General features: G+C 38.9%; 2 protein-coding genes across 3 annotated transcripts; one reads left to right on the top strand and one right to left on the bottom strand.

Moving 5' to 3' along the window:
* The first annotated feature begins 14 nt into the window (after positions 1 to 14).
* cmtm3 (CKLF-like MARVEL transmembrane domain containing 3) lies at positions 15 to 7,716 on the top strand. Its single transcript, XM_067496254.1, has 5 exons — positions 15 to 312; positions 3,921 to 4,076; positions 4,268 to 4,363; positions 4,516 to 4,633; positions 5,134 to 7,716. The coding sequence occupies exons 1-5, from the start codon at positions 196 to 198 to the stop codon at positions 5,160 to 5,162; spliced, it is 516 nt and encodes a 171-aa protein (XP_067352355.1). The 5' UTR covers positions 15 to 195; the 3' UTR covers positions 5,163 to 7,716.
* On the bottom strand, positions 7,712 to 23,160 carry cmtm4 (CKLF-like MARVEL transmembrane domain containing 4). 2 transcript variants are annotated; one of them, XR_010913782.1, is made up of 5 exons: positions 22,055 to 23,160; positions 14,829 to 15,005; positions 10,521 to 10,619; positions 9,908 to 10,152; positions 7,712 to 8,457 (listed from the first exon to the last, which is right to left on the bottom strand). XR_010913782.1 is itself a non-coding variant. In XM_067496251.1 (4 exons), exons 1-4 carry the CDS (start codon positions 22,238 to 22,240, stop codon positions 9,988 to 9,990), a joined length of 627 nt encoding a protein of 208 aa, XP_067352352.1. In that variant the 5' UTR covers positions 22,241 to 23,159; the 3' UTR covers positions 8,868 to 9,987. The 2 variants fall into 2 exon arrangements, 1 of the variants encoding a protein (XP_067352352.1); XM_067496251.1 differs by lacking the exon at positions 7,712 to 8,457 and having other exon boundaries at positions 8,868 to 10,152; positions 22,055 to 23,159.
* Positions 23,161 to 23,833: the final 673 nt, after the last annotated feature.

Genomic DNA, 23,833 nt, shown 5'->3' with positions numbered 1-23,833 from the left:
ATCTGGAGAAAGCAGATGTTGCGCTTCTGGGAGCTTGCGCCGCGTTTCCGCGCTGTCATTGTTTCCGTCTCCACCTCCGAGAAGCCTCACGCCTCCACATAGCTTTTTTTCTTCTTTGGTTTTCTGATTTATATTGAATCAGCTACTTCTGGTGCAGTTTGGACTATCTGAAGTTTGAGAAATCCTTTTTTAGCCATGGGAGACATCGAGGCTCCCGCCTCGGATCGGCCGCCCCAGAATGTCCTGCTCTCTCTTCTTCCCACCAAAGAGTTCGCCTCTTCAAGGAAAGGAATGTTGCTTATTGCTGAAGTGGTAAGAGATAACCGAGGGATTGACTTCTGAAACAAATGAAGCTTTTAATGTGCCATCGTTTCCTCTGTTGCGCCCCAAAAAACAGACGCGTTGATTTTTGACGTCTTTTATTCGTTGTTTTCTTACAGTTGTGGCCGCTTTAGAAATGTGCTGCTTTAGTGCTCACTAAGTATTAAAGTTAAGGGACAGTTGTTTTAATATAGCTCGGTCTGTTTCCGCCACAAGGTTTCCATTAGTACAGGGAGGAGCAGCCAGCATTTACAGCAATTATGAGGTAAACTTGGAATAAACATTTATACCAGATAAGGATGCACAGAACGAAGCTTGCTCATAGAAGTCCATCTGTACAGTCAGTGATGCAGTCAGATAACGGATCTAAGCGTCTGTTGTCTCAGTTTGTGCCAAATTTAAAGTGGAAATGTTCTTATATAGAAGGACTAATCCTGAACTGCATGTCCAAGGGGATTTCAACAAACCAGGAACTGAAAGACCATGTGTTTCTGTGTGAGGGAGGGTGGGGACATTACAAGATTTGAGCATTACATGCAGGAAGGGTCTTCTTTCTGTGTATGGACCCTCACATTTGTGTCATGTGACATTTAGAGAGCAGTCATCGTCCCCACAGTCACAACCTTCATTGTGTTGCCATAACATGTAGCCTGGGACCAAGTCCTCACAGTCCACACTGTGAATCAAGAGCCCTATACAGCACACACACACACACTCAGTACAGGGTCTTCACCCCTTTGCAAAAACCCTTCTGCTAAACCATCTAAAAGTATATATGCGGTATACTGTGCAGGTGAATCACTAATCATGGAACATACACTAAATGATTACTAAACTAATACACTTCTTAGAAAAATTAAACTAAGCTTACATTGATAACAAGGGAAGAAGTGTAAATAAATGTCTCATGAGACACCACACCCGACCATTTGTCTTAAACCTTTTGTTAAAGTTAGAGCTATATCAAAATGTAATTTTTAATTAGATTAATTAAAAAAATGCAAACTAATTGCCTTGGAAAACCAAGTAAACTGGAAAAAGACTTGCAAACTGATGATAACTGAGTAAAGTTATTGGTGTAAGTTGGGACAGCTACTGGATTTTACAGTGAGGCTGTACTATCACAAGATTCAACATTTCATGACTGATGTCTTGAATATTTCAACTCATTTAGTAGCATATAGTATTTAAAAATATGTTTACCAGTATTCAGTGCATCCAGAAAGTATTCCCAGCACTTAACTTTTTCCACATTTTGTTATGTTACAACCTTATTTCAAAATGGAACAAATTCATTATTTTCCTCAAAATTCCACAACTAATACCCCATAATAGCAACGTGAAAAACGTGTAACAACGTGTTTAAAATCTTTCCAAATTTATTAAAACTAAAATAATGAAAAAAATCACATGTAGACACATATTAACAGCCTTTGCTTAATTCTTTGTTGAAAAACCTTTAGCACCAATTACAGCCTCAAGTCTTTTTGAGTATGATGCTTGTCACACCTATTTTCGGGCAGTTTCTTCTTCTTCTTTGCAGTATCTCTCAAGCTCCATCAGGTTGGATGGGGAGCGTCAGTGTACAGTCATTTTCAGATCTGTCCAGAGATGTTCAGTCGGGTTCAAGTCTTGGCTCTGGCTGGGCCACTCAAGTACATTCACAGAGTTGTTCCATAGCCACTCCTTTGTTATCTTAGCTGTGTGCTTAGGGTCATTGTCCTGTTGAAAGATGAACAGTCGCCCCAGTCTGAGGTCCAGAGCACTCTGGAATAGGTTTTCATCAAGGGTGTCTCTGTACATTGTACATGCTTTACTGTAGGGATGGTATTGGCCAGGTGGTGAGTGGTGCCTAGTTTCCTCCACACACGACAATTGGCATTCAGGCCAAAGAGTTCAATCTTTATTTCATCAGACTGAAGAATTTTGTTTCTCATGGTCTGAGAGTCCTTCAGGTGCCTTTTGGCAAACTCCAGGTCTATATTTATCTATATCCAACCTATCAGAAGTGTATTTTATAAAGGAAAGTGCTCTTTTAAAAACTGTGATTTTAGTGTTCTTTTTCTTTATTTTATTACTTATGGTACGAAAAGATAGAAAGTGCATACATCTCCATTCTATCTGAGTAAACACCTCATGGACACATATCCTCAAACTAAACAGAAACCATCATCCTGCTTATTTGCAGCTGGATGTAAGTGAGAGGTTTGTTTAGAGTGAACTGGTGGGCTCTAACTTTTAATGTCATTTAAGTCAAACGGGGTTTGTTTGGATTAAGATTTAACTGCACAGTAGTTTAACTACGGTACTGTTAGTATTCATATATTTATTTACCTGGTACTGTGCCATGTGTACTGTATGAGTGTGCTGAAGTTTCTCTTTGGAATGAAGTATCATTATTGATGCAGCAGTGTTTTATCAGTCCAGTCACTGAACTCAAGTGTTAGATATCGTGCTTCCAAAGAGTTTGCAGCTTCACCCATCTGCCCTTCCTGGCAGTATTAGTCAGACACATATCTTGCTGAGCATGCATTATAGTATACAGGGTCTCACAATAAGAACAGCATGTAGCAGTTCAAACAATGCAAGAGTTTTATGAAGCTTCTGAGAGGAAAATGCTTGTGTTATGTTTAGTGCATGTTAATAAAGAATATGTTAAGGGTCAGGGTTTGACATTTGGTTTTCAGACTGTCGCCCCCACTTGGTGTTGTTCTGTTTTTCAGTGCACACAGTTCACATCCCACAACATACTCTTCGGAAATCCAACGTGACAGAAAGAGAAACTTCTGTGGTCTATGTGTCGTCTTACAGGGAACTCGTATAGGTTCCTGATGGGATCCTGCTCAGTAGCAGCATTTTTAAGGATCAGCAGCTGCAGCGGTTTGGGTTCAGTCAGAGTAAGGGGGGTGGGGTGGTGTGTGTGTGTGTGTGTGTGTGCGTGGGGGGGGTGTTCTTACCCTCAGGGTGGTGTGTGGGATGACTGAGACAAAGACAAGATGGCTGGAGCAGTTGGAGATTACAGGGTCTGGACTGGCTTTCATTTGCCCTGATATGGTGTGCCCAGCTCCTCTAATGGGCAGGCTCTCTGGACTTGCATTGTGATTAACTTTACACACAGAGAAATGTCCTAACGTCCTCTTTCAATACTAGAGCTTCGTCTTTGTGGATGTTTACATGAGTGTGTTTGTGTGTGAGAAAGAACGAGAGGGACTCGGTGTAACAGTGCACAAGTCTGCCTGAATAAACATTGCCTTGTAACAGTTGTATCATCTCACAGGAAGTGGGCCTGAAGCTAATTTTCACACAGGTTTACAGCTTTTAGGGCAGTGTAACATATTGAAGATCAAAGACTATTAAATAATTTCATTTACATTTGGAATAGACTAAAAATGTAAACTTGTCTTTGCCTTCCATCCGGCTCACTTTAGAAACAAACCCATTAAAGTCAGGAACAATCAATTACTAAATGTTTTCTTCTGTCTTTTAAAAGCACAGACACAAAATAAAAAAAAGACCATACTTTTCTCTCTGATCAAGAGCTCTAATCATACAATCTGCTTCACATAACTCTCTCTCTCTATTTTTATTTATCTTTGCAGGCTCTGTCCTTGGTATCGTTTGTGTGTTTTGCTGCATCCACGGCAGCAGCCTTTGTGACAGTCCCCCTGCTGGAGTTCCTGGCTGCTCTGTTCCTGTTGTTTGCTTACTCCACCAAATTCAATGAGAGGTTTAAGGGTTTCCTCTGGCCTCTTATGGTGAGAGCAGATTTTTACATAGTTGTTGTTGGTTTTTTTTTGTTTGTTTGTTTTTTTTGCAAAACTTTGCATTAGATACACATGATTTTGTACATTGCACTGCTCCACTGCTAAAAACAAGAAAGTAATATAATAAAAGAGAGTAATATAGAGTTTGATTGTTTTCCTCTGAATCTCTCTCTTTTTTAAAGGATTTCATGAGATGTGTGACTGCCTCCATTATCTTTTTCATCATCTCAATAATGGCAGTGTCCAAATATGCGGATGGCTCCTCTAAGGCTGCTGGGGTAACTTTTAAACTTTAAAACTCACCAGTATACACCACCATGACACTAAGTGCATGGGACACATATAAACTACATCAAAGACCTCATCGCTTTTAGCTTTCTATCTTTTTAGGTTGTTTTTTTTTTTTTGACACATTTCCTTCTTTTCACAGGTGTTTGGATTCATTGCCACCATTGTTTTTGCTTTAGATTTTTATTTCATTTTTAATGAGCTGGCAAATTTTCTAAAACAAGGAGGGGAGTCCAATGATGAGCCATCGAGGCAGCAAGGTAATTCTCAAATAAAATTCTGCTACATGGTCGATCAGAACATAAATATTATGTTATAGAATATGTATATTTTTATATACAGACATGTAGTTTGACCCAATATTTATTGTTCATATATTAAAAGTATATGTTCGGATATATGTGCTTTGTATATACTGTATGGTAATTAAATATGTTTTCAGGCAGACAGAATTTCGCTAATACACCCATGTATATGACAGTAAAACATGTTATTAGAATGTTTTAGTTATTAAAACATTTTAAAAATCACTTCATATAAACATGTACATTATGATTTACAGCTATATAGCTCAGTTTATCTTGCAAAATATTGGAAGCTAAATAGTTTATGACCTTTCATGCAAACGGCATCTATAAAAGTGTATAAAAGTTTGTCCATTTATTGTTTAGATATAAATGCTTTCAAATGCATAGTTTTGAAGATGCATAGACTGAACATTTATTCTGATGCAAAGGTTGTTTTCACTTTTGTTTTCTAGATGAGTTTTCAGACTCTGATTCAGACTGAGAGCACAGGGAGCTTCACCAGAGGACTTCTTTGATCATACCTAACGTAAACCTCTGCAAAAGAAACCTGAAGATGCCAAACCACCGTCTGCAATGATCTGCAAGTAAAATCAAAAATCAAGATCACTGTGATTATGGTTAAGAAATTTGCATTATTAGTGGTTGGGAGACTTTGATTACAGATGACTAGAAACAAACATGTAAAAAGGACCAGATCATTTTCAGTTATACACCTTAAACAGGTTTCTTCCACTTAACATTTTTAACCACTAATTTATTGGCTGTTGCAAGTAGTTTATACAGTAATTGATAAGAAAATAAAAGTACATTCTGCAGTCTGCAAGGAATTGGGATTAAAATCTAAATTTGTATCTACCAGTTATGTAAATGATTATAAAGCTGTGAAATTGTTGGATCTTTTTATATTGAGATGGGGTTCGGGGGACTCACTGTACATCTAAATATGAAACAATGACTTGTCAGTTTGGTTTTATGAGCATATGCTGTGGCCCCATTACACACATATTAAACTACAACACTAACTGGCTTTAGTTAATTAATATTTAGGAATGCTGGTCAAAAGCCAATATTGTAAATTGTATAGGAAATTGTAAGACACGAGACCTGCATAGAGTTAGGTGTAAAACGTTTCATCCACTTACTTTGAAATGGGAAAAAGAATAAAAATAAGAATTTTACCCTGAACAAAATCTTTATTGCACATTCAGCCAGTACAAATGTTCCTTTATCATCACCTGTAATAAAAAGGGTGAGAGTAAAAAACGACATCAAAATAAAATAATAAAAATCATATCAGTGTGAAATCTTGCCTCTCATACAAATAATTCTCTAATAACTTGCATACTGCAGGTGTGTGGCCTAATGAGTAGAAGCAAGCAGTGTCTTGGACCTGAGCCAGTTTCCTAGCACCTCTTTCAGTTATTTTTCTTCGTCTTAGTGTGTCCAATTTTCTTCCATTTACAGTCTTCCAAAAGCTGTTTTCCTAATCCTGTTGTTTTTGTTGTTCTCAGCAAACTGCCCCTGTAGATATACCCACATGCAAACTTAAAATGCAATGTCTAATGTAATACACCTAGTGCCACCAATCAAGCTTAAAGTGTTGGCAATCACATCAGGCACCTGATTTTACATATTAAAGTTAATAACCTGGAGGGTTTGTCAAGGAGATGTAAACTCTGATGTAATTTTATTTATTTTACTATAACTTTCAAATTGTGTTACACTTAATGAAGGAACATTTGTACTGGCTGAATGTGCCTTAAAAAATTATGTCGACGAAATTGATGAATTTTATTTGTTTTACTCTTTGCCATTTCAAAATAAGGGGAGGCGAACTTTGCCCACCTGCAGGTGGCTCATCAACATCATTTATCAATTTACAACATTACTATGAAAACATATGTACAGTATATTGAACAGATTGGTTGCAGGTTGGCTGGTTACAACCTCTGTAAAAGTCTTCTTTCTACAGTAGTGTATTTTTTATTAACATAAGGACAGTATTTGCTTCTCTTCTTTTAAATTTGACTTTTGTATGAACAGACTTCCTGTTAAGTTCTGCACTGCATGACAACATTTCCTGGGTTGTTACATTGTTTATGTCACAACATTTTATACTTAAGTGAAATGTAAGCTACAGAAATAATGATAGTGTTTGTAAACCTATTCTATTAACCCCCAATTTAAGGGGCTGTCTGCAGCTTCAGTTTGTCTGCTGTTTGTAATCCTAACAACCTGTGTTTGTGTGTTAATGTGTTTAAGTCACTTAATGCAGCATTTTTTTGTTAAAAAAAAAAAAAACAATTTGTGAATAGTGGTATTTTGTTCAGACCATCTTTTCCTGTTGTAGCCAAGCCTTCACTTTTTTTCTGCATGTATGCCACTACTGAGGCATTACATGCACTACAATGCCACAGTGAAGGTTTATTTAACACACTGCACTACACGAGTGAGTACAACAGTGCTGTCAGTCGACAATAGATTGGAACTAGTGGCCTCAGACTTCCATTGTAAGTGATACATAAATATTTAAGGGGATTAAGAATCCTCCAAAGTTTACATCCAATTATTCACAATTGTGCCTTATTATGAGAATTGTTTTTATTAGTTTGGCACTTTTTGTGCACTTTTGTTCAGGAAGGCAACCTGGCAGAAATATAATAAAGTGAAGAAAAGGTATATAGGCAAAAGCAGCCTTATCTGATGCTTATTAGAGTGAGTTATAAATGTTTTCTGTCATGTCACATTATTACCAGATTGTTAGTTTGTCACAAACTTAGACAGAAAAACCTTGGGGTAATGTTTTTCCTAATCAATACAAAATGGATTTTTATGGTTCCTTTCTTGTCAGAAAGTTTCCTCATGCAGAAATACATTTGCATACAAAACCTAAATATAATCTGCCAACAAGAAGAACACAAGTTTATTTTGGCCGCTGGTTGGACTATTGCAGGACAAATATATAGTTTGTTTTTCCACTTGTAACCACTTTGAGCAAAAATAATGTTTCAATAAAACGAGCCATTTCAATAATGTCCAAATCACTTTATTTAAATTGTCACTATAAACTGATGTGAAGGCCTATTTAATGTTTTAAATACAAAAATACAGCTAAGTACAGCTCCATGCTGTACAAGTCACACACAAGGAATCAAGAACATCTCACTTCTTATTTCATTCAAACTGATCATACAAATCAAAATCTGGAAACTGCATTGGAAAGCATTTTTCTCATAATTACAAATTCTTCATAACATAGCGTAGCATAAGGTTGTACAATGAGAGAGCTGCAGCTTGATAGCTTTTGACAAATATGATGGTCAGTTTATATTATCAAATAGCATAACACACTTGCAATGTTAAGGTGAACATTTTTATAGCATCACTCAAAAACAATTCATCAATGTAAGTAACAAACATAAATACAAGTGTGATTGTCTTTTTCTACAACTACTTCATTCACCACACAAGAGAAATGGCAGTAGGACATAATACAAATTATTTAAAACATGCCTCATACTTGATGCCGATTAAAAAGCCATACAGTTTCTGTTCGGTATTTCTCATTTTAACCTTGAATCAAATCCATTTCTTGCCGTTCCTTTGAAAACCCACAATATTGCAGTTATTTGCCTGTAAACAGGTCAAAAACAACACATTTTCCATGAGGCCAGGAGATGGAGCCATAGAGTCAATTTAAAGTTTACAGTTGGTGTGAGAGAAGAGGATGCAGAGGACAGGGTTTGATGGAGGCACATGATTCGCTGTGGCGACCCCTGAAAGGGAACAGCCGAAAGGAAAAGAAGAAGACAAAGGTCTCAAAACCTGTGTACTGTCAGACAAGAAGTAGGGTTGACACGTCTTCCTTCATCCATAAAAAGTAAAAATAATGTGTTCAACTGCACTCAGCAAACAGAAAATAGAACGGCAAGTCTGGTTTGCACTCTATGTAATAAGCTGCAACATGGAGGTTTCATATTGCATGAACTGTAGATATATATACAGGCATTTAATAAAAAAAAAACACAGAGTGAAAGCTTTGACAATAATGTTAAATGTACCATATTTTTATTCAACTGTCTGTACCCTTGCTTGACTTTTTTTTTAAATTTCCAGTTAACTTAAAGAATCCATTAATCAAACTCTACAATAGTTCTATCATTCCTAATAATTAAGAAATACAGCGTTAAGGCCGAGGCACCCTGTGATTTCATTTCAAATTTTTTTTTTTTTTTTTTTTTGATAGGAGTGTATCAATACCTGAGATACAATATACAGGCTAAGGGCTAATGTTTGTGTCTAAATGAGTCTCTTATGTGCCGGCAACATTTGTGGTGCCTGAAACCTTGGATATGTGCAGACGTCACAAGATATGTCTGCCTCATAATGTACTTCTGTCTCACAGTGTTGACATAACACAAACCTCGAAAATGCTCGTTTGGTTAGTTTTTTCAAATAGTTAACACAGCTTGGGATACAATAGATGGAATTTAGGTATAATACATTTTTATTTAACTCTCATCACTGTAACACAATCTTCTTGATTCATTACAATTATTTTCACCTCTATTTCACAAAAGCAGAACCCTGTACAGTTACTATAGAAATGCTGACTTTAAAGATCTTAATAGGGGCTAAAAGTCACAGGGCATTTGTAAAGTTAAATAAAAATCAAAACATGTCAGCGTGTAATATTTAGATTAAAATATCCAATATCCGCCTTATTCACAGGTGAAAGCCAAATGCTGATGTCAGTAAAAACTAACAGTAAAGTCACAATGCTTCGGTTGTATTGCAGGTTTCTGTTCGTTTTCTGTATCCCCCAATCACATTTTATCACAGGGTTAACAGATAGTGGCATAGCATTAGTAAACTGTACAAAAGCTGAACTTCTTCTTCATCTTTCACAGTGAAATGCAAAAAAGTACTAGAAACACAGTTTGAGTACAGTCGGCCTTTGTTTTGCTCTTAATGGAAGTGGACAAAATGTTGTACAGAGAATCCCTTCAATTCTGACCAAAGCTCTTCACTCGAGAGTCCATATTTGTAACAGCAGCCAGGATGTCTGATGAACAAGCACACAGTGCTAGTCTATGGCTAAGAAATTAAGATTTATACGGTGGCTGAGCAGGCAGAAGGCACAGCTGAAGTCTCCTAATGAGAAGTCAAAAGCTAGTGGTGAGCTTACGATGGCTGTTTCACCCAAAACTTCAATCAAATACTTACCTGAAGGCCGAATAGAGCCCATCTCAGTCAGCTGCCTGTAGTGCTGCTTCCTCTTGGTCTTTGCAATTGTACACTGGAGTTCATGCAAGCTCAGGTCGTGCCTCCATTTCTCCATGAGAGGCAGTGCGTGCTCGCATGTACTCGCTGCTTTGAGCTGCCCCCTGACACCCATTGCCAAGGCGCCACCTCCGTACACCCAGGAAAGTGTTTATTCCGTACACACCTGTCACCAGGAAGCCAATAATCTGCATGCAAATGGAAAAAGGAAGCAGAATAAAGATGTCTGAATATTAAATGGGGAACAAACTATAGGTTACATGGAAACAATTTCTGAGATATGACCTTGATTTAGGCCAATACTGTTAAATCAAAAGTTAATATTTAAATAAAGGTTGACAAGGTTTAAAGTGCATGACAGGGCAGTCATTCTAAAGCAAGTTCAGCTACTAGGAGGCAAGAGGAGTCAGGATTTATGAGGTTTTTTCTCATGAAACGCACCAGTACATTACACACGCACATGACTTAATAGGAGTAAAATACAAACAGAAATCTGTGTTTTGTACCAGCATAACTGAGACCATTAAAAACAAACAGTTTAGGCCTGAAAACTCACCACTGCTGCTATTTCGGCTCCAGTGTCGTGGTTGATGCAGGCCAGCACAAGAGAAGACAAGAAGAAGCAGCAGGTGCTGGCAGCAGTGTTTACCAGGTCCTACAGGAGAGCACACGAACATTTGCTCAGGACTTTGTAACAAGTGTTAAAAAGGAAGGGCAACAGAAGAAAAAAATATTATTGGATATATTTATGGTAAACCGTTATATAGCGTACATAAATGTGCATGAGCACCATTTATACACAAATACATACAGTTAGGGCATAATTAGACTGCCAAATCCTACAGCCTCAATATTTTAGTTCAGTACACAGCCCCACAGGATATATATACACTGTAAATCATGAATACATTTATAGATAGAGAATATACTGTCTATGGAGACAGCAGGCTAAACATACAGCTTTAATTTAATGCACCTAAAGCATTGAAATGGACGGTTCAATCACTTACATGTTTGTTAACCCAAAAAACATCTTCACCTTTTTTGACACAACTTAATTTCTTATTAGTCTTATCAATCAAGGTCAATTCTGTATCCCTCCATGTGGTTTGACCAGACTCTTGACCAGCCAGACTGCACCCTGGTGCCTCACAATGAGTTTAAAACTTAAGGAGGGCAAAGAAGGCAACAGACAGAACCTCAAATTGCACACAATCTCAAAGACACCACTTCCACAAACATAACTCACTCCAACCACCCAAATGTTTTATTATTTTTTTTAAAAAGAGGAAGGCAAGGTAAATACTTCATAAATGGGATAATAATGAAGTGTGGAGTATGACTGGGGCATGGCCCTTGTGATCAGATGCATGACTGTAATCATGGCAGACATGTTCTTTCATTTAACACACGTGGCTCTTGCAATGACAATGAAACATTACTGAACCATAGACACACGCACAAAAACGCAGTGTTTACACAAACCACATATAATGTGCCACTGATTCTGCAGATTAATCAGCAACAAATTAAGATTAAACCTTAACACAACATAGTTACTGGCGCATTCCACCAGTGGTATAATCCCACCCACTGCATTCACAACCAGACACTTCCAAATCTTGCCCAACTGGTTTAACAGGAAACACTATATTTTAATATTTATGTCCCACTGACCAGTTCACACTTGCATAAAACATTTTCTACAGCTTTGAGAGCCCAGACTGTCAAGATCTAGTCACTTCATGACCCTCATCTTCTCTGCTTTACTCTCTCCCACATTCCACATTTTAACCAGGCCAGCACTCTATAAACCCTTAAATAACACAAGCACAGACTGAAGCAAACCACTGGCTCTCTGGCTTATAATTGGTTTACATCAACATTTTACAATCTGTCTTTCTGCTGAGGATCAGCACACTGGGCAAAATAAGTATGCTTCATAATATATGTTATTAAATTGAGTTTTAAAGTTAATTCTTAATCCTTAAATTAAAAATATACATTGGAAAATACTGTATTCATCTCCTTAGCATCCATCTTAAACAACAGTAAAATCTCTCTCTCTCTCTATCTATATCTATATCTATATCTATATCTATATCTGTATCTGTATGTGTATGTGTGTGTGTGTGTGTGTGTGTGTGTGTGTGTTTGAAAGCCCAAAGCCCTGTGATCATTGTAAAAGTCCCCAAATGATGAATTTGCTTTCTTTTATAGCCAGATGTGCCTCCGTGCATGAGTCTGATTTATGTTGGCCATTTATTCATTGTGCACAAAATGGCTTGACCTTTACTGCATGTGAGCAGTTAACAAAACACAAAATGTCCTATGTTACTGTACATGGTTCGATGTTGTTGTGCTCTCAAGAGAGATGATAGAAATACTCATAGGACTGCAACTATGGGAATCCCCTAGGATGTAGCAGAACAAGAATCTATTCTCTTGACAGTTGCATCAAGTAACACAGGGCCAGAAAGAATCATTCAAGAATAAAACATCTATCCAGTTTCTACAGATACATACAGAAGTATTTCAAGTGTTTTGTCTGCTCGGGTGGCAACTTTCAGCTATCAAAACCAAGAAAGCTTTTATTGGATGAACTAGTACAGTAGGGGAACAAAATTTAACTGTGTTGTCTCTAGTCTGATCTGATGCTAGATTAATGACTATCTAATAATAACCACAGCCCTCAGCTGTGTATGCAGATTCAGTTAAGGGTTGTAGATCATTACCAGCAGAGTAACACAAGGTCAAACATAAGAATCGATAAAAACATTAACACATGCCTACATATAGTACTGATGCTTAAAAGTTCTGTGTGAATTATGTTGAACTAAACATCCATAAGTCAACTAACACTTACACAATGGTCCTATTTGGATGTTTTGACACTAATAGAGAAATAACACATGCTAAACCAAATGTCCAAAAAAAATCATATTATACAGATGTTTCTTAAATATTTTGATCCTGACTGTTTCTGACAGATTCTGATTTGCAGTGGCAAAGGAGGAAAGTAATGCAGGACACTGTTGAATGGCAGCTGCTCTCAAATTAGAATGACTGCAGATTAAATAAATAAAAAGGGAAAACTCATACTGAATCTGATTTGAATGCAAAATATGTTCCATTTAAAAGGGTTTTTATTATTATGGTATAGGATGTATATTTTGCAGCTAAAAAATATATATATGTGTGTGTGTGTGTGTGTGTGTGTGTGTGTGTGTGTGTGTGTATATATATATATATATATATACACACACACACACACACACACACACACGTAGAAAGAGAAGCAACAGCATTTAATGTAGATAATCTTGTAACAAAAACACGAACAAACAAAAGCTTTGTGTTACACCCTAGTGTGTAATGCTGTGATAGGTCCAGTCAGCACCCACCATTAATCTTTCCTCTGAAGTAGCCCGTTCATTCATGCATTAACTGTGATGGGATACAGTATGTTCCCACAACAAAAAGCCAGAACATTTCTGACACACTGTCATTCAAATTGTTGCTCATCTTTTTAACAGAAAATTACAACGCTGATATCTCTCCATTTTAGGCTGTGAAGTGTCTTTGGAGTAGCCCCATTTCTGTCCCAGAAGCCCTTAGTGAGGTCAACAGTAATTTAGCTGTGAGAAAATCAGGAACACAATGCACAGAGGGGTCTGCCTTCATTCGTATATTTAGCCAAATGGCTGTGCAAAACAAGCTCATTCATGCAAACTAAAACTTAATCACTACAAGTCACAGAATATCTTTACCACAAGGTCTTAGGTCTAAATTAATTTCCTTGTGAAAGGGGAAAGAGTGGGGTCAGGACCTGGATTTCCCCTTCTGCGCTGCCAAAGTCATCATAGAAGGCAAATGAGAAGATGAACTCATAAAGCACATAATGCTACAATCAAAAACCCTCCTCCTAATATTTTTTAAACAAAAAAAATATGTCTTAGGTCTTTGTACGTAACAACATGCTTTCAAACCACAAGCTAAACCACTTCCAAACAAAACTTATCTTGAAAAATGACCTCCTCTGTGAATGTAACGGCAACTCACAACTGAACCTGCAGTTCATAAACTCGAGCCTGTGCGCAGACACACAGGCCCACACACACAATACAGGTTAATTACATATTTTCAGACTATTATTCACCTCAGTGGAAAAATAATTAACTTGTCAGAGCCAACATGACAAAGGCTAGCAATCTTTAAGAGTAAAAATAAAGTATCTGAGTTAAGAAATAACAGGAGGATCGGAGATTATATGGACCGTGCTGTTCACAGGTATCTGTTGAAAGTTCCTAAAGCACTCTTAAAACTCTGGCCTCTCTGAGACTGTAAAAAGGCTTTCATCGTGTGGCATTCTGCCAAAAGCAAAAGCCAAGAAGGGCTTCAAGTTTGAGGTGGAATACTGTTTAAAGGATACTATTAAGCAACCTGATAGCTGTGGTTAGATTTGTTCATCTGGCCTAACATCCCCTGCATTACTACAATGTGTGCAGTAAGCTGTGTGGCCCCTGGCAACAGCAAGTTTTTTTCCCCCCACTCCTCTGTTTAAAAGATACTTGGCTGCAACTCAGAATGCACGAGTGTACAGTATCAAGCATGCCTAGCCTGATTTCTCTGAGTCACTTAAATGCAAATACATGCACTGTGTGCAGGCAAATACTGAGAGGAAACAGTATCTGCAGGAGAAAAGCTAATTTGCTTACAGCTCACAATACACGTTTGTGGCAACCAAACCAGTTCCACATTCACCGCAGCCTCGTTTTATCACAGCTTTGTAGAACAGGTTAGTGCTGACCTTTAGCCTTTCCATCCAGAGTTAATTATAATGACTCTGCGTCCCTGTACGTACCGTGAGGCTCCAGTTGACGTGGGGCAACTTGATGTGCAAGTTGAGGCTGAAGATTAGAAGGAGGACTCCTGTCACCACTAAGGCACTGCAGCTGACAAACTCAAAGAAGTAGACCCCTCCACAGGGAGAACACATCATGATAGTCTCTATGCAGATGAATCCAATGAGCGATAGGAACTGAAATAAGAGTGAAGGTGACAGACAGGAGAGGAGTTATGTGTTGAAGGGGAGGTCAAAAACATGTTACTTCATTCAGCTGATCAGTAAAGCATTTCAATGTCAGATATAACAAATGCATCATTTATAAGCAATAGAAATGTGGGTGTACTGTTCTTAAGCATAAAGGGCACTATGGGTCAAGGCATTTCTGTAACTTTATGTGAGGGTTTGCTAATGCTGAGATTCCAAGCTTTCCAGATGATGAAGTGATTGTCCTATGAATAGACCAGAGACGATGAGTCCGTCTCATGAGTTCCACTCCTGGCAGCCTGTGATGAATCTTGCTTCCAGCCAACATCCATCAACAAACCACAGTATGGGAAGAATTCTGCAGTTTAGGTGTTCTACTGCCATCTAGACCCTGACAAAACCACACACAGATTATCATCTCGGAGCTGTCCAAAACCCAGAGACATAACAGAACCATGAGAACGCCTCTGTGGCATATTACCGACCTGAAGCAGTTTAGCTCAGGTCTGCTTGGTCTCCTGGTGCTGGAATTATCTGACCATTTGTAATAAATGTTGATACAATACACTGTATAATGGTAGGTTTGAGTTTAGAGATGATTGGAAAAAAAAAAAAAAAAAGACCATAGTAACATTTTTAGTTTTCCTCCATGGCACAAAATTCATGCCAGAGCTGCTATATTAGATTGCATTAAATTGCACAGGTGGTAATAATGTTCTGCCTGATGGGTGTATACTGTGACTATTATTCCAGGCAACATGGGCGAGCCCACGGTTGGATGCACAGATTTTGCACTTAGCTTTTGACAACAGAGCCTTAGGACCCACATACAGTATCAGTACAGCATACAGTTAAACCAGGGCAAACACCTCTTTAAAATCCACTTACTGGCAGTTATATGTCACCAAAGTGGCAAAGGATTGAGTTTAATGATATGGTTATCTAGAAGTTTGGTTGCAAGTAAAAAAAAAAAAAGAAGATTACAGAGATGCTTATACGACTGATATGTGTCAGGGTATGAAAAGATGAAGGGAAATTATGCAAGCTAACTGTTTCGATTACAGGGAAGAGAATGAATATTGTGATAACAGAAGCATCAAGCCCATACGCTATGCACAAACTGTTTACAACAAAAAGTAATCAAGCTATATATATATATATATATATATATATATATATATATATATATATATATATATATATATATATATATATATATATATATATATATATATATAAAAAAGTGTTTTGTGAAAATACTCAATGTACACAAGTTTAATTAGCATTTCTGTTTATGCTACACAAACACTAATGGAGCTGGGTGCTGAACATACTGTATTTCTTTGGTGAACTATAGTAGAGTATCAAAAACATTACTGTATTGTCTAAGCACAAAGAATACTAAATTCTCTTTTGCTGAAAGGTCCCCCAGCAGTGGTTGCATCTAAAACTCGGTGGGATCGTTTGTGTAACCCAACACAGATTTCATCCAATCTGTATAGGAATGCCAACTGTCAGGCAACAGTTTTACGTCCTATAGCTTATTGTCCCCTTATGTCAAAGGTGATTCACTGATGTTTAAGCCAAAAAAATTTCCCTGTCTGTAAAAGGCCAATTTAACATGTGGGGGAAAAAATGCTCTTCCTCAATCTTGGTTCTGACAAATATTAAAACAATTCATAAGGGACATCAACCACTGCCAATCTCTCACAACCTACAAATATCTATATGCCATCAGGCGACTTGGTAGGAATGACTGAGATGAAGCAGCCAAGTCCCCACATGATGTTTGCACTTTTAATGAAAACTGTTGGGAATGACCTTTTGTGGCTGTTCTTTCTCTGTTAAATGTGGGTCCTTTTGGACATTTAGCAAGAGGCACATGGGTACTGACAAACACCTCAGATCACCAAATTTTTTTACCAAGAAAGATTCACATTAAGAAACCCTTGTAATTTACACGGAGACAAAAACATACCACTTGAGGAGCCATGATCACAGCTACGCTGACACAGACAACAAGATGCTAGCCAGACTCCAGAACCAAATGAACATGTTTTGACCCCTAAACACAACAAGGGAATCTACTGCAGCATGTATCACAGTTATTCTGAGCAAATGTGGCACGTGCAGTGAATTTTGGAAACCATAGCAGTCAGTTTACCATTAATTAAAGTAGATGAACACAGGGATGGAAGTGTTAGATCATTTACATCTGCTACAAAAACAGAATGCAAACCTTCTGTTTTAGAATATTTACTACTTTTCCATGTTCAGCCATGAATCCTGTTAGTTTTTGCAAGGGAATTAGTAGAAATTGAATTTCAAGAAGTCCTGTGCTATGTTGTGACAAGGTGGCTGTTGCTTCTGCCAGGTGCTGAGTGCATCCTGCACAGCTGGTCTGCTCTTCATTCCTGATTCCTCTCTGAAGCACAAAAACAGGCATGTCTACAATTCAAAGAGTTGCTGCCATAATGTTACATTCACTTTCTGTGCAATGTGTATATTCATAACAGCATCTTGAAATGGGAAAGAAATTATGCCACTATGACAGAACACTCTGTCATTGTGGGGTTTAGCTCATAATGGTGGGAAATAAATGGGACATGATGTATATAAGGAATGCCAGCACAATCCTCTGTAGATTCCACCAGGAGAAGAGTAGAAATGGAAACAAGAAGCAGGAGCCAGGTGCCTTAACTCTTTAGATAAGTGGTACGACTACGATTAGTCTGGTTGTTTATTTTTAACCTGCATCAGTTCTTTCACATGAAGCACCAGTGAAATTCTTTCTCTGCCACAAAAATGGACAGTTAGTAAGATGAGTACTGTGTTGTTGCTCTATTACAGGAGGTTAAAACACAGGACCATCCTGCTGATCTGAAACGGGTGAGAGAGCCTTATGGCTGTGGATGTTTGCTGCAGCTCTGCATATTTACTGTATAAGCATGCTTGCTTGCAGATTACTGTCAGAAAGAGCTGGCGAACCTAGATCACAATCAAACTTGAATCCATTCCGCCAACTTGCCATCCACTGCAAAACAAAGCAATTTGAGAACAAACCCAGTCTCATTAGCCAAAGACCCCCTCCTCCTCTCCCCAGGCTCTCATCAGCTCGAGAGCCACACCCGTTTTATCCAGCTTAATGAGCAAGGTTTACTGTCTCTGACAAGTAGTTTTTGACTGCCAGTGAATAGCTTGTGTTTCTGACACAATTTTCAAACTCTGAAATGTGAACATGAACATAACATGTCCAGCAGTCACATTACCTGTGACACACAAAGGCAGAGAGAAGAGCAATTTAACTTGCCAAACCATAAATATGACTTCATTCCAGGCAGCTATTAAAGCTTCATTAGCGCATGAAGCTGGATAGCAGTCCATCTGTGACTGTAATACAACCAAAACTGTTACTCCAAACAGGAGTGGGAGGCTGCTTTGGCTAATGGATGAAAAGCATATTGCTTTCCCCCCCAAGTCTCTGTGTAACAGGTGTCAAGCAGACACATAAAGCACTATCTTGTAAGTAATGATTTTACCTCCACCCCTGTTTTGGAGTAACCTTCACCCCTACACAACTTGTTGATGTGTGCAGAAGTGCATGATCATGCACATCAACTCTCTTTGTGTCCTCTCCCCCACATGCAAAAACATCCTTATCTGTGGGATTACGCACATTATTAGTTGCATTTAAAGCCCTCTTGAACTCAGATCCCCTTCTCATACACCATCTGTTGCAGAAAGAAAATTAGTGGAGGAGAAAAAGAGGCCTTGCTGTGGGGACTTTGTGCAAGTGTTGAATAAGCTTCAGCAGCCAAACACTGTACACTGAATGCAGGTTTTAAAGAATTTCAGCTCAGAGAACAAGGTATGTTTTATAGGTATGTTTAGACAAAGGTGCACATGTCTTTCTATGTCCATGGACAATACTGTAGTTGTCTTGGTTTTCAAATGAGCAACGTTTGCACCAGAAGAAGATGAAGCATAAGTCTTTTAGAGCAGGACGTGCTGGCCACCCTTTCCTAATATTTAGTTACGACTTTTTGGAATAGTACCAAAAAAGGGAAACGATGGTTTATACACCATCATGAATAAACTGTTATATTATCACAAAAGAATAAGGCTTGGTAGGGAACAAAGAGCATTTGAATGGTTTACTGTCAGGCCCTGTCACGTACACCCGTCACTGTAGAGAGCAATGAGGCTTTGTTAACCCAGTCGAAGTACACACACAAAGTCAAGTCTGCTGTATGATGGACGCACTCTAGTCACATTACATCCTACATGGGGGTTGTCTCTGATCGGTACAGCAGCTGCCATACGTGTCTATTCGAACAAAGAATGACAAGTTGATAAACCCGTGCAAATGCATTTTAGTGCGATACACGTGCATTATTACTTAGCACCCTGAGGAAAACAGAGAAATACACAGTAAACTGGGGTTAATTCAAATAACAGAGCGGTTTGTAACTACTACCTTAGTACAAACAAGGACTGGGTGTGGAGGTAATATAAACATTTCCTTTCCAAAGTCATAAGGAAACCTGGACAAACACCAGAGGGGCTAAGTTAGGTTTTAAAGCCAACTCACCTTTGAGTGATGTTTGGCAAAACTGACATCATCACAAATACTTACATTCAACTTGTTGCATTGTGGTAGCACTGTTTTAAAACACACAAGTATTAAAATGTACCTGTCCATCTTCCATTCATGCTAATCATTATTCCTTTTACAGTAACTGATTTCTGTGCAAAGTTGATGTATTAACAAAACCTCACTACTGCCCATTCAACGCAGCACCTCCTTGGCAAAGGAATGTGGTCAGATTAAGCAGAATGTCTTCTACATTTAGGTACAGTGCATTGCATGCAGTCAAATCTGCATTGTCATCTATCAGATCTATAAATTCACTGCAAAGCCTCAACTGGCACAGGATTAGATGATCAGAGGACAGAGCAGTAAGATGTGATGTTAATGTTTGGCAGCTAGCCTTGTAGGCCTCATGAGATAATGGCTACAGATTTGGGTGACTTTCATTAGTCCTGTCCTTGTCAGTGAAAGAGGTAGGATTGGTTCAAACTAGAAACTAAGATAATGTTTATTTACATAAGCTGTATAACACCTTATCATATTTTCCTGCATTTACTAAAACTACCTAAGAACAGCCATGGGCTTTCATTTGTAATACCTGCAAAACATATACCGTATATATAACTTTTTTGCAAATATACAGAAAACATTTAATTTGTGAAAGGTGTAGCACATTTCTATCTCTGTGTTACACAAACACAAATCCTTGCAGCATGTGCTTTCAATGTTATGCTGTGAAAGATGAAGCACATAAAACTAGAATTATTCATTATCATCTTACAGTGGGTTGGACTTCTGCTTGTGCAAACAAATGCGTTTGCATTTGTTTCTTCGTTGTTGTCTTAAAAAGTATACCTACACAAGTTTAATTAGCATTTCTGTTTATGCTACACAAACACATGGAGCTGGGTGCTGAACATACTGTATTTCTTCGGTGAACTATAGTAGAGTATCAAAAACATCACTGTATTGTCTAAGCACAAATATATTATGCCAACCAGACACTTGGGAGAAAAATCCCTACTGTTCAGACATTCAAAATGTCATCAACATGTATAGCGTAGAATATTTATAGTAATATAATAATAGAATGTTATTATATTACATTTCCCCCCCCCCATCTTTGGGGCTTCTGCAGCTAAAATTATTATAGAAAGCCTCAAATAACTTATTTTTGGTTTTTGGTACTATTTGACAGCTAAAGACAACATTCTAGTAACTTTAGTGAATATGAATAATCTTCTTACTTTTGGCCTGCTCCAAACTTCTCCCACACTGATGACTAGATGGCTTCCTATGCTAACTTCCCACATACTCGGGAGGTAAACATCACATGCGCGTAGCGCAACACCCACAAGATGAAGATACTTCTTTGCACAGCTTGTTCTAAAATTGAAAGTTTTAAATTGAAGCACTGAGCTCCAACCGTGCTGTATTACCTTCCAGATGTTTGGGCTTTTAGTTTGCCTGTTCTACCCACAAACATTGTTATGAGGTAAAGGCTGCATTCCTCGACTCCATGTTTTCTTACCCACTGATGACACACTACTTCATGTGTAAGTGAGTGTGACTGTAGAGGACCATGTCTGACTTTTTTGGCATCATAAAAAGCGAAATGGCTCTGGATTGTTAGATATTTCCTCCTCTAGTGAACTGTCCGATGTATGGGAGCCCTGAGTTTGCATTGTTGATACCTCTTGCCTCCCTTCAGACATCTGGTTTAGGTGTACTGATTTAAAGCAACACTGGAATCTGTTTTTCCAATGACCACTACATCCTGACAAATAAATTGTGAAAATTTGTAGTGCAATTCAGGACCTAACCAAGTAAATACCAATAATGGGAACAAAGGGTGCATTGAGAGTACTCGTGGGACAGCAGACAATATCGGAAAGGTTGTAGTTATCCACTCACAAACATACAAACTATTTGTTGTCAAGCTCCCTAGGAAATACCAGCTTATTAAAAAGGGACACATCTCTAAAACAAATAAAAAAAAGAAATCACCTTAAAAGGCACTTTTGGCACCAACACCGATTTTTATTTAACTTGTTGGAGCCCCTGGTGTGTACCCCTCAAAACATAGCGTTTTGCAAGTATTCAGAACTTTGACCCTAAGCAACCTCCTCCTCAGCCCTTCACCAGTGATGGGGTAGCCGTGGCGTATTGTTCACCTAAAAGCTGATTGATGTAGTTCAAGGTAAAAACCCCGTTTAGTCACTTCTGTTTATATAATATATAAAGCATTTTATATTTAGATGTACCACCTCAAAGGCATGATAATAATGTACTGAGGATCAGAATGTAGTACAATGGCTGGAAAATGAAAGCCAGACTAATAAGAGTAAGGCAGTGCTTAGGATGTTGGATGTTAGCAGCCAACAATACGTCATAGTTTGTTTTGTGAGGCTGCACACCTCTGAGTATTACAGTAATATAATCTTACCACTTCAACCAGCTTTAAAATCCCAAAGTATGACTTCAGGTACTCCAAGTCGCACCTTATCCCCCCCAAAACGTTCCTTGAATGGACGGGCTCTGTCGTGGGTTGATACGGACTACTGGCCCCGGAGATCATGGAAGTGTTGGAGGCCTCGCCATCAAAGCCCTCAGTCTCCTCGGTGGTCCGCATGATGATTTTAGGGAGAGTTGCTTTCTGGATTAGAAACGGTACGTCATACAGTAGAAACGGCCTGGGGTCTACCTCACGGCGCGGCTCGTGCGACAGAAAGCACACTTTGTTCCATGCAGGCTGGAAGTGGACGGAGAACCCAAGCGCACGGTCCACTTTTCATAGCCACCCCGCGGGGAAACAGCGACGGCGGTGGGTGGCTGCTCGGCGTTACGCGCAGGAGAATTAGGCCGGTGTCTGCTTACTGTAACCGCGCGACGTCCACTCCCGGCCCCAGCGTTGCGTCTCTCTTAAACAGCTTCTAACTATGTTGAGGTGGGTCACTTGTTCGAGTCCCAGTATCACTTTGCTATGGATGATTGTGGTTACTTCAGCGGCAACGAAAGAATGCCCGCCGGTCTGTGTGTCGTCTTAGCGACAGAAAACCAACCACCCATTGTGTTCCAGAAACACCGAGAAATGCCCTTGCAGTTCTCCCGCTGTAAACTTAGTCTAGTAAGTGGAGCAGCCTACGGCGACGCTGCCCAAATGCTGCTTAAGTCGCCGCAGCCTATGCTCTGGATGTAAAGCCAGCTTGTCTCCGCCTCTCTGAAAGCTGCACATTCTTGTGTAGGCTCCGCGCTCGTTAGTTATTCCCAAGCAGCCTGCAAAAGCAATCCAGCCCAAACCACGCCGGCAGGAGCTTCTCTTCGATTGGTCCTTTCTTTTTTCTCTCATTTACCTCGAAAAACCTTTATTTTCAGCCAGACCTGATAAAAGTATCCCTTTTATTATCCAAAGCATTAGTGTGATTGCAGGTCTTCATTGCAGTTTACAGGCCACTTTTACCTCGTTCTATCACTATGATGACCTTTGTTTTGGATATCTGTAAAATTGTACTTTTTTCATATCCAAATAAAAGGAAACACATGCTCGAAGGTTGCTTTGTGGCTTCATTACCCCACCCCACCCCCAAAAAAACTGACTCTGGATGGATTGGTCACTTCAATCGTGCCAGTAAACTTTTGAGGGACAGGCCTACTTTCCTTTAACATGCATGGTTACACCGCGCTCACTTGGGCCTCACTGCCCCCTTGTGGTTTTAAAAAGAAACAAACGGTTACCTGGGTGATTGCGCCTTTACAAAACATTAAAGATCAAAGGATGGGGGTCTGGTAACTCAATGGGTAGAGCATCGGGTTGGGATACAGAAGGCCGTGGAATCGAATCCCACCCCACCACCTGTGGCCCCGCGATTGCGTGTACAGAAGATGCCGAGATTATTAGAAACCCACTGGTTCATCTGAACAGCCTTTAACCTGTAATGAAGTACAACAGGCATCTGGTCAAGTGTCAGTGAAGTGCTTTCAGCTGGAGTTTCTTCTCAGCCAAACATTGACAAAGATTAAAGTCAGTGTTAAATGTTCTTTGACAAATGGTTTTCCTACCAAAGGCTCAACCAGTGAACACAATTAGTGGGACAAATATAGCAAACTGGTATGGCTCTAACATGGGGACTTCAGAGAAGTAGGAAGGAGACAGTAATTATTATTCTGATCACAGATAGTATGAAGCTGATAAATCACAATAAATTAGGACTGTAAAATCTTCACC

Source organism: Channa argus, chromosome 2, assembly GCF_033026475.1.
Source record: "Channa argus isolate prfri chromosome 2, Channa argus male v1.0, whole genome shotgun sequence".
Lineage (NCBI taxonomy): Eukaryota > Metazoa > Chordata > Actinopteri > Anabantiformes > Channidae > Channa > Channa argus.
Note: the sequence above shows the minus strand (reverse complement) of the source record. Positions and strands in the feature narration are given on the sequence as shown.

Coding starts and splice junctions, on each gene's coding strand:
- cmtm3 (XM_067496254.1), top strand. CDS start 196: ATGGGAGACATCGAGGCTCCCGCCTCGGATCGGCCGCCCCAGAATGTC. Junction 313..3,920: donor TGTTGCTTATTGCTGAAGTG/GTAAGAGATAAC, acceptor TTATCTTTGCAG/GCTCTGTCCTTGGTATCGTT. Junction 4,077..4,267: donor GTTTCCTCTGGCCTCTTATG/GTGAGAGCAGAT, acceptor TCTTTTTTAAAG/GATTTCATGAGATGTGTGAC.
- cmtm4 (XM_067496251.1), bottom strand. CDS start 22,240: ATGCGGACCACCGAGGAGACTGAGGGCTTTGATGGCGAGGCCTCCAAC. Junction 15,006..22,054: donor TTTTAAAGCTGGTTGAAGTG/GTAAGATTATAT, acceptor CTCTTATTTCAG/TTCCTATCGCTCATTGGATT. Junction 10,620..14,828: donor ACGTCAACTGGAGCCTCACG/GTACGTACAGGG, acceptor GCTCTCCTGTAG/GACCTGGTAAACACTGCTGC.